Source organism: Rhinichthys klamathensis, unplaced genomic scaffold (genome assembly GCF_029890125.1).
Source record: "Rhinichthys klamathensis goyatoka isolate OS25496 unplaced genomic scaffold, OSU_Roscu_1.1 h1tg000852l_1, whole genome shotgun sequence".
In the NCBI taxonomy this organism is placed as follows: Eukaryota; Metazoa; Chordata; class Actinopteri; order Cypriniformes; family Leuciscidae; genus Rhinichthys; species Rhinichthys klamathensis.
The window spans coordinates 98,212-112,265 of record NW_026607225.1 but is presented as its reverse complement, the minus strand read 5'-3'; the positions used below and the strand labels follow the sequence as shown (position 1 = coordinate 112,265).

General features: G+C 35.5%; 1 protein-coding gene across 3 annotated transcripts in view; it reads right to left on the bottom strand.

Moving 5' to 3' along the window:
• Positions 1 to 65: 65 nt before the first annotated feature.
• The window catches only part of vaspb (vasodilator stimulated phosphoprotein b), a 57,117-nt gene continuing 43,128 nt past the window's right edge, over positions 66 to 14,054 (bottom strand). For 2 of the 3 annotated variants that reach the window (XM_056243852.1, XM_056243851.1), the window contains 9 exons: positions 12,802 to 13,055; positions 11,244 to 11,401; positions 8,034 to 8,091; positions 7,431 to 7,458; positions 7,307 to 7,346; positions 7,047 to 7,103; positions 3,212 to 3,284; positions 1,288 to 1,345; positions 66 to 1,203 (listed from right to left, as the gene is read on the bottom strand). In XM_056243852.1, the coding sequence (XP_056099827.1) occupies positions 1,166 to 1,203; positions 1,288 to 1,345; positions 3,212 to 3,284; positions 7,047 to 7,103; positions 7,307 to 7,346; positions 7,431 to 7,458; positions 8,034 to 8,091; positions 11,244 to 11,401; positions 12,802 to 13,055 (764 nt within the window). In that variant the 3' untranslated portion in view covers positions 66 to 1,165. The remainder of the gene's footprint in view (positions 1,204 to 1,287; positions 1,346 to 3,211; positions 3,285 to 7,046; positions 7,104 to 7,306; positions 7,347 to 7,430; positions 7,459 to 8,033; positions 8,092 to 11,243; positions 11,402 to 12,801; positions 13,056 to 14,054) is intronic. The other variant, XM_056243853.1, reaches the window with a different exon arrangement.

Genomic DNA, 14,054 nt, shown 5'->3' with positions numbered 1-14,054 from the left:
TAGATTCAAATGATTTTTCTTGTGATAAGGGTATACGGTGGTAATAAAAACGAGGCAGACACAAGTGCAGTAGAAGAAGCATCTGTATTTGACTATAAAGACATCTAATCCAGTGTCTCTACGCAATTTTCTTTATATATTTCAGTGTAAAAAGCCTATATTCTATAGAAAAAGAAACAAAAAAGATAACAGAAAACTGAAAATAACAATCTCTGAAAAAGAAAACATTATAAATCACAATAAGTCCCCATTCACCAATTATTTCAATTAAAATAGAAACATTATCAAGTTTTCTATCATTTTCCCTCAAAACAAATATATATACCTTATATATATATATATATTTATATTTATATGTATTTTCCAAGGCAGTTTGGCATGGCCAACAGACAAAAATGATCATGGCCATAGTATTTCATATCGCAACACAAAGTTTAAAAACATTTCAAATGAGGGCTGAAGCTATGAAAACAGTTGTTTCGCACCAACGGATAGTGGCGGTCAGGTGACCACATACAAGATGGCACCGATAAACGGAAGCAAGTGCAGCCATACACGCAAACATGCAACCACACACACAAAACATGACGCTCAGAGCCTCAAATGAATGTGTTAAATATGCTATTGTTTTCCTTATACAGAAAAAGAGGTGCTAAATCAGGCCTGACATGAAAATCTCCCAACTGAAAGCACAAGAGTGGAACCTGACATGGTGGTCCGGTCACGTGTGGTAGATAGTGTGCGTACTGCAGGTCTTTTTCTCCAAGATCCGTCTCGTCTTAGTGCTGCATCATAACTTGCCGGCTCTGCGGGTCTGTATATGGCCATTACAGTCACTGGGATAAGTGATATGCTTTATTCCCTGAATACAATAACCTTAGGCAAGTTTTACGGTGAGCATTTATGTATAACAGGAATCAAGTGTGAGGGTGACGACGTGTACGGTATGTAAATCATTAAGTGGAAAACTAAATACGTAAAACTAAATGTGGAGAGAAAAGAAATGGATGAATGTGAAAGAAAACGATGGCAGGTAAAGGTACAACAATGCTCATCTTGGGTTGAATTGTAATGATTTAGGGTTAAGTCCCTTGGTGATTATGTGTGTGTGTGTATCCCTGGGTTCTCAGGACCGAGCAATCCCTTCCCATCCATCTCTGTGGGACTATGTAGATCCTCGTTTCTGTAACTCCTGAATAAAGGCTGTGAAAGAACAGATGTTATAATACAAAAATAATCTTCATTTTAAACACAGCAGGGACAGGAAGGGGAAAAACTTGTTCTCACCTCCGATGATTTCATTCTTAACCTTCTGAAGCTCTTTTCTCACCTCCTCTAGCAGTTCCTAAAGAATCAGATAGACGCATATAAACAAATTCATGGTAATATATCAAGGTTATAGGGTTGTCGAAATACAAATCTTTCAGTAGTCAATACAAATTTCAATAACACAGTAAAAACTTAAATGCTAAAGAACAAACTCCTTTATTTAAAGTCCGCATGAAATGACATATCAGAGTGAAATGGCTTCTTAAACAAAATAAAAGTGTAGGGCTAGATTTGATTTTGCCCATCAGGAATGAATTAGATCGTTGAATCACTAGGGTTTGCTATTGCTGTGATCTCATTTGATTGACAGGTTGTTCGAACCAGTGAACACGTCATCGGAGAAGAGTAAAGAGATGTCATTGCAAGAGGGAGGGGAAGTTATTTTTTTAACATGAATTTAAAAAAAATTATGATGTGCACAGATAAATCATTTATAATTTCATGGTGACTTTAACAAATGTATTACCAGTAACTAATACCAGTCAATATTCACTTAATTAAATCAATTAAATTTTTTTGTTTTGCCCAAATAAACTGTATAAAAGTTTTTCGCAATTAAATAAATGATTAAATTATTACTAATTACTAAATTATCAATTAACTAAGTAAACCATCTGACAGCTTTTTGTTACCGAATGAATTTTGCAATTCATTCGGACTCCTTTCACCCTGCATTGTTTCCCAGCACAATCAGTGGAAGACGTCACCGCCACCGGACTCCTGTCAACCACGTGGAACATAAATATCACTTAACCTAGTGGTTCTCAAACCTTTTTTCCCTCTCTACAACTGCTATTCACGCAATCTCTTCTCTGATGACGTGTTTACTGGCATGAGGGCGGGACAACCTGTCACTCGCATGACATCACAGCAATAGCAAACCACAACCATCCAATCAATTCCCGATAGACAAACTCAAGATCGTTTTTTTGTTCGAGAAGCCGTTTCACTCAGACATGCATCACAGATAGGGAAGAAAAGATGATCGTAACTTCCGTTCCATGCCAACTTTAAGAGAAAAATCAAGAGCAAGATCAAACTTAATCATTTACGTTCTATGCATCCATTTTTTTATCCATTCATTGTATTAATTAAGTAGTTGGATTAGTTTGTCTCACAAATCCTTCAGATTAGTCAGCTGACAAACTCCTAAAAATGTACAATATTTGTTTTTATTCAACAATCCTCATTGATTGGTCTTTACTGTTAAGGTGAAATTCCTAGATGGTGCCTCAAGTTAAAAGGAGGATAAACTCATCCGACACTCACCTTAAGTGATGTGACCAAAATTTATAATTTAACATAATTCATTCAATTAACAATTCACTCAACATAGTTAGTGTTTGATCAAAAACACAGTAAAAACAGAAATATTGTGAAATATTATTACAATTTAAAATAACTGTTTTCTATTTAAATTAGGATTGGGCGATATGGCAAAAAAAAAAAAAAAAAAACATCTCTCTGTATTTTTTACGGCTATATTTCTTGGCATTTTCTACTTTTTTCTATTTGGATTAAAAAAAAATGTGTCTTCATTAAAAAAAATGCCCAATGTTGTCAAACAATGTTCATATTTAAGGCATTGGAAACAAATATAGTGTATGTAACTATGTAGGCTATGCTATATATTTTGTGTTAAAAGATAAATAAATCAGAATTGCGAGTTATAAAGTCAGAATTGTGAGATATAAATAGGCAATTATTACCTTTTTTTCCTTGCAATTGTGAGTTTATATCTCACAATGGAGGAAAAAAGTAGAATTGTGAGGTAAAAAGTCGCAATTACCTTTTTTATTTTTAAAATCAAGTTTCCATAAAACACTGGTATTTTTGACATTCCCGTATGGCTAGCTATTCGTTTATTGACTTCAATTCTGACCTGTTTAATTCGTTCCATCTCTGACTCTCCTTCTCCACTGTCTTGATCTGCTGATTGGTTAACAGGTTTCATCCTGAAAAGACAGAAAGACAAGTAATTAATAAAAGGAAATGAGTAAAAAGAGGAGGGAAAAGGAAAAACGGAAAGGAGAAAGCAACGGCCTGTACACCATCCCAAACGGCAATAGACCAGCTTAAAAGAAGTCCAAAATGACGGAGTTATTTAGAGGGAAAACCCAACATCAAAGTCTCATTCACTTCCATGGCTTCAACTGGAACAACGTCACTGCCAAAAAACTGCTGTTCACAAATACGACTGCAGTTCATTTCTATAGCTATGTATTTACTTTGAAAAAGTCGAAAGTGAATAACCATCCTTTTCCAATGGGAAAGAGGTTGTGGGCAATATTAGCAGGAAAAAAGCAAGGATACACACTTAAAAAAAATCCAATCTGTGCACCTTTGAACACAATTTTTGGGTGTTAATTCTAATCTTGCATACTAATTAGTAAAAAAAAAAAAAAAATGAATGCAGCAAAGTGATGCTGTGGTTTTAGAATTTAAGTCATGGATGTGGAGAGAGCTTTAATACAGGCTCGTACACAGATCTGCTGGAAACAGAACAGTAACATGGAGCCCCCTGTGGACAATAAGAGAATAGCAGCAGAATCAAAGCAATAAACCCAAGCCGGAAGATAAATGTAAAGAGTAAGACCCTTAAATAAATCCTGTAATACTGTTGGAAAAAGCATGTAATACTGTGACAGTGTTGCACAGATCTACAGACACTACAGAAAGCGTTTTCCAAAGCCCACGAGTTTAAAGATGGCAAACCAGCAAAGATGAAGCCAACCAAGATCCAATCCAGTCTCATGATGGTCAAGTTAAGTCCAGTCTCCCTGAACAACCAACACTGAGTGTGAGTGTGTGAGTGTGAGTGTGTGTGTGTGTGTGTGTGAGAGAGAGACTAGTTAGAATCTATCCATACTTTGGTGACAAAATTGGTGACAAAATTGCTGACAAAATTGCTGACAATCTGTTTAGAAGTTACAAGTTAGCTAAGTCTGGTCACTATGATAACTAATTTTGGGCTTGTCCTCAACAAAAAAAGTGCTTCGTAATGTAAATGTTGGGAACACTCTCCAGGTGTGACAAGTGTCTGAAGTTTCTGAAGAAGAATCTCATCAATCATTGGCTAATGGTGCAAGTATGGTCTAATTCCCTTCTAAGGAACCAGAGTTACATATGTAACAAACGTATTTAAAAAAAAAATTAAGGATGTGTTTGTAGAAATTATGACTAGTTGTAAAATGAATAGAGGTCTAGGCGATATTGGTATATTCCCATTAATACAACTGATACATCAAGTACCATTTAAAATTAATTTGAGACTGTTTGAGAAATTAATATTTTTATTAAGCAAGGATGAATTGAAATTAGGGCTGTCAAAATGAATGTGTTAACGGCATGCAAGTACTATTTTCTATTGTATAGCCGCTTCAGACAGCACTTGAACGGACAAAAAAAGCTCAATTATGCAAACGGTTTTGTCGAGTATCCTCACAAGCATGAGTTAAATAAGTTAAATGAAGTCTTAAATGAACGTAAAGAGTTGTGAGAAAATGGGATGCTTGTCAGACCCGCGTCATGTTCAGCAGCGGCAGGTCTTAAAGTGACAGCGGCCTAATAAACCTGCTGCTGTCTGTGTCATTAATGTTAAAAAAGAATAAAAGAAAAAAAGAAAATCATCCACTGCTCTTGACTGAATAACCTTTGTAGCTTTAATAAGGAGTATTCTATATTTAATTCATAATAGGCTATGCAGTGAAGACAATGAATTGTTTGATAACTTTTTTCAATTTCTGTATATTTCCTACCTATTAGACGTACCTAAAAAACCTTAAAGCACTGTTAACGTGAAGGTTAAATGGGTCAAAAACAACGAAAACAATAACTTTTTTTGTGTATTTTGACAGGGCAAGTAAAAATCTAAACCGGCCTGACTGGGCCAAGAGAAAACAAATCCTTAGCGTTGAGGCTCGATATATTAAAGGCACAGTCAAATGTGTCATTTATTATAATGGGTTTATGTGAAGATTGTTTCAAGTTCAATTAAACTAAAAGTTATTATTTTTTTTATTTTAAAAATGAAATCTTTCAATTATACTGTAATGTTGAATGGCTACAACTGATTAATAGAGACATCAGGAGCAGTTGGTATCGATTATTCTGGCCTTCATTCAGATGCAATTAAACAAATATTTAAAATATACTGTCTTTATGTTGTTTCTACATTAATTTGGAGATTAAACATTACAAATATTTTAAAAACTTTAATTGTTAGGTGCAATTAATCACGATTAAATTACAGAAAAATGTGTGATTAATCAGTTAAATTTGTTTTATCGTTTGACCGCACTAATCAAAATGATTAAAACTGGCAGTAATGACTTTTACATTGTTACGAAAAATTTATATTTCAAATAAATGCAGATTTTTTAACTTACTATTCAAAGAATCCTGGAAAAAAATATATGATAGTTTCTACAAATATTTGAAGCAGTACAACTGTTTTTAACACTGATAATAAGAAATGTATGGAGCCCTTAATGGGACATAGTGATGGGGAAAAAATGAGATGGGAGGAAAAACGATGTCTTATAATGCGTTTGCATTCTCTTGAGAAACTTTTCATTTGCCATTACCAAACGCAAAGTTTCTCGGGGGAACGTGAAACCGTTGCGAGAGAACGCAAATGCATTGAAATATTTGATTTCCTCCCATCTCATTTTTTTTCCATCACCATGTCCCTTTAGGGGCTCAGAAGAAATATTTCTTCAGCATCAAATCAGCATAATGGTTGCTAAAATATCAGCCTTGGTGTAGTAAGGAATAAATTGCATTTTGAAATATTTTGAAATAGAAATGTACGGAAGCGTATTGCATTCACTTGAGGAAAAAAATTAACTCTGTTTTTCTGAATTAACAAGTTAATTATCTCAGAATTACGAGATAATTTTTCATGAAAAAAAGTTTTTGCTCTGTTTTTCTGAATTAACAAGTTAATTATCTCAGAATTACGAGATAATTTTTCATGGAAAAAAGTTTTTGCTCTGTTTTTCTGAATTAACAAGTTAATTATCTCAGAATTACGAGATAATTTTTCATGGAAAAAAAGTTTTTTCTCTGTTTTTCTGAATTAACAAATTAATTATCTCAGAATTACGAGATAATTTTTCATGAAAAAAAGTTTTTGCTCTGTTTTTCTGAATTAACAAGTTAATTATCTCAGAATTACGAGATAATTTTTCATAAAAAAAAAAGTTTTGCTCTGTTTTTCTGAATTAACAAGTTAATTATCTCAGAATAATGAGATAATTTTTCATGGAAAAAAGTTTTTGCTCTGTTTTCTGAATTAACAAGTTAATTATCTCAGAATTACGAGATAATTTTTCATGGAAAAAAGTTTTTGCTCTGTTTTTCTGAATTAATGACTTAATTATCTCAAAATTATGAGTAACTCATTAATTCATAAAAACAGACTGAAAAAAAAATGTCAAGAAAAATGTCTCATAATTCTGAGATATTAACTCGTTAATTCAGAAAAACAGAGCAAAAAAAATTTTTTCATGAAAAAATATCTCGTAATTCTGAGATAATTAACTCGTTAATTCAGAAAAACAGAGTAGATTTTTTTTCCTTAAGTGAATGCAATACGCTTCCGTAGAAATGCATGCATTGCGTGTTTAGGTGAATGTGTGTGTGAAAGCAGGGGAACCAGGGGCGCTGACAGTGTAAGACCATAACCACACGAGAGCTTACTGTAGTAAAAGTACCTGGTAAGTGGGCTAGAGGAAGAGGGTGATTCCAGACTTCTGGGTGCCGAGTTAGTCCTGTTTGAGACATGTACTGTATATATACACTTCACTTTAAACTACAGGGCCCTATGGACAGTCACACTGTCCATACTCACTCAACAGCTGAAGTTCTTCAAACACCAGACTAACGGAGATTCAGTTCTGTTACATGATTTGGACAAAAGTTTTCAATTCAATATTCAATACAGTTCAATATGTGTCTGTAAATCGGTGCTTACCTGGGCATGGTGGCGGATTTTTCCCATGGTCTCCTAAAGTCTGTTAATGAAAAATCACAGATGAGAAAAGACTCCGAGTATCTAAATGTCACAAATGTCAATCGCAAATGCATAGTATTCTTACCGCCTGGGCCTTGAAGGTCGGAATCATCCTGAAGATCAACAGGTAAAGGAATAGAAACAGACAGAGAGTAGAATTAAAGAGTGTTTCTACAGCATTCAGTGATGGTGTTTTTAAGTCTAACTCAATTTTACTTACTTACATTTACAGTAATAGCTGCTATATTCCATCTCAAGTCTATGGAAAAGCTCTAGAAATCTTTTAAGACTTTTGCATGCACTTTAAATAGATGATTTACAGGAAATCATTCTTTTTTTTTTTGCAGGATTTTCCCCTCAAAACCACTTAAGCACAAACCCCGCCTCATTGGTCACAGTCAACACACAGTCTCCTGTTAAAAAAACTTCAGACTTTCAGAAAAATCTTAGCTGGATCTGATCCCGACAACCAGTAATGGTGTCTATCAGAATATGCTACCAATGCTATACTAAGGTTATGGTTTAGGGTAGCATTGTGTGGGCAATCACGACCGTGACTGACATAACTAATGCGATATTTGGAATCAGTGTGTTTGTGCTTAACTGTGGGAAAAATCATGCAAATGCTTCGTTTGGGAATTGACACATTTACCCATAATGAGTCTTAAAAGATAGAAGGTGTTCTTACATTACTGGGCTCTTCCGCTTTGGGAGGAGGCTTCTCCCCTTTATCGGTTGCTTTTCTCCTGTGTCGGCAGACACAATGACAACAGTTTTTAAAAAATAAAAATCACTCATTTTCAATAGATTTTAACACAACTTAATATCTATAGATAGCATTAGTAGCAAGTCTGTAAAATAAAATGAAAGAAGCCTTAACAGTAATACATTTGGCACAAGGATGAATTACTTGAATTAATAGTTGACCCATTACTCATGCTCGTGCCATTCCAAACCAAGGCTTTCATTCATCATTGAAAGACAAATGAAGAAATGAAACCTTGAATGAAACCTGAGAGATTTCTGTGGATCAATGTATGTGAGTAAAAGCCTAAATTAAAGGGATAGTTCACCCAAAAATTAAAACTACCCCATGATTTACTCACCCTCAAGCCATCCTAGGTGAAGCCTATATGACGTTCTTCTAACAGCAAATACAATCGGAGTTATATTAAAAAATCTTCTGGCTCTTCCAAGCTTTATAAATGCCAGTGAATGGCCGTTTAAGCTATGAAGCGAACGCATCGCTTCACTTCACTTCAGAGGGCCTTTATTAACCCCCCAGAGCCGTGTGGAGCACTTTTATTATGGATGCACTTTGATGGACTTCAAAAAATGTACAGCCATTCACTGCCATTATAAAGCTTGAAAGAGCCAGGACATTTTTTTAATATAACTCTGATTGTATTTTGTCTGAAAGAATAATGTCATATACATCTAGGATGGCTTGAGGGTGAGTAAATCATGGGGTAATTTTCATTTTTGGGTGAACTATCCCTTTAAATCTGTCATATAAAGCGATTGTGTCTTTTCAGAAGATTTAGATTGAACATATGGATTAAGTTTAGGATTTGTAACAACAAAGGGGAGTAAATTTAAAGTTTTCATTTTTGGGTGAACTAACCCTTTAAGAGGGCATTTGTCAATTTACCCTAATAAATTAAATATTTATTTATTCAAATATCACTCATGTCTCAAAATATTTGTGTATATAGGCCTTGCATATTTTGCACGAAACATATAGTTTTTATAGATATAATCAACAACTTTAAATTAATTGTTTTCTATTTCTCCATTGTTTTTTGTCTCCATCATTTGTCATTCGCAATGCTTGATGGGATTGTAGTTATTTCCCTCAGCCGTTAAGTATACAGTCTTGTACCTTTTTTTTTTTTTGTCTGAATTTCAAATACTTTTTGCTTCAAATCAAAGTTTGTGATGTTATTATTCACATCGTAGTTAGTTGGCTTAGTTCATGGCTTATCATAATGCTTTAACAAAGACTTTAAAATCCCTAAGGGGAAAAATGAATGGAAAAAAATACTTCCCGAACCAGCGCTGCTGAAACAGTGGACGCACTAATGCACTCTATAAAGCTGAGTTCTGCACCTCAAATTACAGGAATTATGTCAGTAATGCAGAACAAGAAGTTCATCCACCTAGTCATGCCTCTTCACAGCTCAAATATGAAATATTTGTGTAATGAGCAATTCATTTAATGAGCAATTCATGTAAGTGCTTCACATTGCTGCTATTAAAGCCTCCAGCACCCTTTACATTTCAAGGTCATTACGAAAGTACTTCGATCAACAGCCATCTTGGTAACACCCCAGGCTGTTATTTTCTAAATCACGCAATAACATCTTTCCGGTTGATCAGGGAAAGACAAAAATATCCAAAACCAACTAACAAGACAAAAATACAATAATGTAATCTATCTGTCTAGTATTACAGTATGTTGTCACTTTATGCATTTGAAATTACTTCAGAAACTGAGTATCTGTTCTTATTTAGAACTGGTTCCACCTTTAAATAAATAGAAAATACCAGAACCAAATGTCTTTGGGTTCTCGAACATGCAGAATCACACTTCTACTGAATCTATGTAGTGTACCAGTGCCGAATAAATCAGTCTGGCTCTTTTTAGTAAGTCAAAAACAAAGCGTGAAGAGTGCAGCCCAGTTCAAATGACTCTTATGAGCTGGTTGAATGAAAGTAATACTCTTACTACATTTTTGTATGTTTAAAATTTTTAGTATGTATTTATTACCTTTTATTTATTAACAGATACCTTTTGAAAGAGCTATATTGTATTTATTTCTAATTAGTTATCTATTGCTCAAATGTGAAATGAATGAATCAGTTGCCAACAGATTGCTGATGGAGGTAAATACAAATGCAATTTTCAAAAACAAAACAAAAACAGAAGCATTTTTAACAGAACTGCTAAATAAATGGAATCGGAATTAGAGTCAGGGGAGCCTTGAAGGTTAGCAAAAAAAAAAACAGAAGTAAGCGTAAGAACACTGCCGAGAAATGGGTGTACACTGAATAAACTGCTTTTGACTCAACAGCCAATCAGCTATTCTTCAACATATTTACCATTAAATATTCAGTTTGGATTGATCGTTTTGCGACAGGTAGGATTCTGTTTTGCGATATATATCCACGAACAGCGTTGTACTATCGTACAACTCTGACAGCAACTCAATGACGTTGAAGCAATATTGTGTTTGGTTATCAAAAGGCACATGTGATCCAAGTTGGCCGCTGTTTCATCTCATGGTAGAGCAGCAGAGTTTGATATCTTTCCATTTCAGAGAATATTTTAATGTGACAGCTCAGTTCCTGCACTTTTTTACAATCTGAGATAGAGCTGATTATATTGTTATATTATACTCACGATTATATTGGTCAACTTTGTATTGTAATCATGATTATTTAACACGATTAGAAATGGGCGATATGACCAAAGTCTTATATGAGCTTGCATATCTTACATAATTTTTTTCACTTTAGCGATATTCATCAAGTATATTTTGTTGTATTTTAAGGTTCACGCCAGTCACATTGCATGATGAAGTGCACTGCTTTAAAGGAAAAGAACGGAATGTGGCAGAATAATCGGTTTCTCTCAATTATCATGTCATCATAATCCTTGGAGGCCCAAATTAAAATCGAAACTTAAATTCAACTAAATCGCACAACCCTAACCTGAGGGACAAACTGAAATTATCGTGGTAACAGAGTCTGCTACTCATGCATCACATCATCATTAGGGTGTAAAAAAATTTGAAAAATTCCTTAAAACGGAGACATGTTCCAATGTTAATGAGGGGATACGTTCGTGATCTTTACATTTACCGTATGATTTTTTCTAATACTTTTTTTTACTGACCGTCGTGCTAGAATTGCGCTCATCTCTCCCATCAAGCCTCCTCCTCCTCCTCCTCCTCCGCTGGGCAGAGATACACTGCTGCGGCTGCCGTCTGCTTTAGGAGCTGCCGCCACACTGACCGCAGCACTGCCTCCTCCAGCAGCAGCAGCAGCCTCATCCTGCAGGGGGAAGCACTGAGTCAGTAACAGCAGACAGCCATGAATATGTGTGCAAAATGGGTAACACTTTATTTTACAGTGTCCTTGTTACATATGTTACATGTACTTACCATAGTAATAACAGTAAATTAGACATAATTACATGCAACTAACCCTCAACCAAACCCTAATCCTACCCTAACCCTATAGTAAGTACATGTAGTTAATTAATATTAGTCGGTACTTAAATATAGAATTACACTGACAATGACACCTTAAAATAAAGTGTAACCGCAAAATGTTATAGGAGTTCAGTCTCGACATTTAAACTACTGAACAAACTGAATAACATGTACATTTGTTTGTAATTTCATCTTTGTGAATGGATGTCATTTCATTAGTCATCATTTCACTGTCTTCATAAAGTTCCACCAGGGGGAACATTAAGGCCTGTTCACACCAAGAATGATAACTATAAAGATAATTATATAAGCATCCACACTGATGCACCCATAAAGTTCTATTTATTATGAGAGTGCGCTGCGGTTACGTCATCTGCCACTTTAAATGCTTTAGCTCATCAGAGTGGATTCTGATTGGGTGTCAATGTTTTTTTCGTTCATCAGCTGGAAGAAAAAAACGTTCTGAAAGTGAATCCAACATTGTCATTATGGTTATAGTTGTGGTGTGAACTTCCCTATTCTCATTCAATTAGAACAATTATTAAAAATTATTGGTGTGAACGAGCCTTTATGCTCTTATTTCACATCTGGCTTTGTATGCGATTGGTTCAATTCAATTGACATTTATTTGTATAGCGCTTTTCACAATACACATCGTTTCAAAGCAGCTTTACAGAAAGCTCAGACAGAAAAAAAGCTGTTTTCAGAGGTAACTGTCTAATTTATGTATTTCAGAAATGTACATATACAAAATCACAGTTAGCTAAAAATGTATTAACTTAAACGATGTAATAATTTAAGGAAGAAACAATGAGCTCATTGAAGTAATGAATACTTGTTTGTTAACAAATGATTATGACATGTAGCATTGGTGCATGTTGATTCAGAGCTGGTTGTCACCTTCTACCCTATTTCTACTGTCTATATCATTTTTGTAAACCTTTGGTACACAAGTTTTAGATTTGCCAGTAATTTATTCTCTGTTTCTCCATTTTCTACTTCTACTTAATAAACATTCCTGTTCTTTCAATTGCGCATGCATGATTCACAAGGGCACGTTATTCCACGAAAAAAAATAAAAGTGTATCTTTAAAATGTGATAACCCGCTCGTCCTCTGAAAGGAATTTCATTTTCGGGTGACTCCACCAAGGCCATAAATAATGTTACAAGAAAGTGACACATTATTTCAGCCTCTGGAAACTCTCTTATTGTGATTCTCATGTCACTCATTGTCTCACCTTGGCCACTTTGCGCAGTTTGGCAGCTGCCAGAGCAGCAGCGAGACCCCCGCCACCTGCTCCTCCTTCCCCACCTCCACCTCCTCCAGAAGAGGGCAGAGGAGGAGCAGGTGGAGGTGGAGCTCCTCCTCCTCCTCCCATGGGGGGAGGCCCAGGTGGTGGGGGAGGTCCAGACGGAGGGGGCCCAGGGGGAGGTGGGGGTCCAGGGGGAGCCGGAGGGCCTCCAGGGGCCAGTGGTGGTGGAGGAGGAATGACTACAGTAGAACAACAGCACATGATTTACACACACACACACAATTACGTATTAATTAAATATGTATAAGCTCAGAAATAGGGGTAGACAGGGTTGGTTTGTAGGGGTGTGAATCGTCACTGGTCTCATGATTAAATTTGATTACGATTACCATGTCAACTTTTGCAATATACAACTGCACATGGCTACATTTACGTCAATGAATACAAGCAGTCAGATATATGAACTCCCTTTTTATTTGATCTGCTCCATGAAAGTCTAAACACAGCAGACGACAGGAGCATTTAGAACTAATAAATACTAGTAAACACTAAAAACGCATGAAACTGTGTACTTATGTAGTGTACTACTTAAAGGGGTCATATAATGCCATTTTCATACAAGTTAATTTCATTCTTTAGGGTCTAAATGAAAAGTTTGTAATATACTTTAATTAAAAATTCTCATTAGTATTGTAAGAAAACACTCATTTTACTTGGTCAAAAACAGCTCTGTTTTCAGCACGCCATTTAAGTGCATGTGTCTTTAAATGATAATGAGCTTCGCTCACTCCGCCCCTCTGTTCTGCGGGCGTTTTGACACAACACATGTGGAGTGTTGCCTTGACAACAGTTGAGGGTATATTTTGGAGAGAGAATGGCAGCGGGAGTCTCTGAGGACACATCTGTGCAATCGTATCAGTTTGAACCGGAGACGGACCCGGAACAAGATGACGGCCGCAAAGAAGTTCGACAATTAAGGCTCGAACAGGACATTTCTGAATGGTTGGTTAACAATGTCACTTTGATCTATCTTTGTGTACTGGCAGGGTAGAGTAACTTAGTGAGATGTACGAACGCTATGTGTTTACTGATGTATAACGTACGTACTCAGTTTGTAATAACACAATAACCATAACACGTTGTTCATTATAAACGTGGGATTATGAATTATAATGAGAACGTCATACATAGAAAACATGCCGTAATGTACCCTGAAGGTAAACCTTAGCCGCATTCAT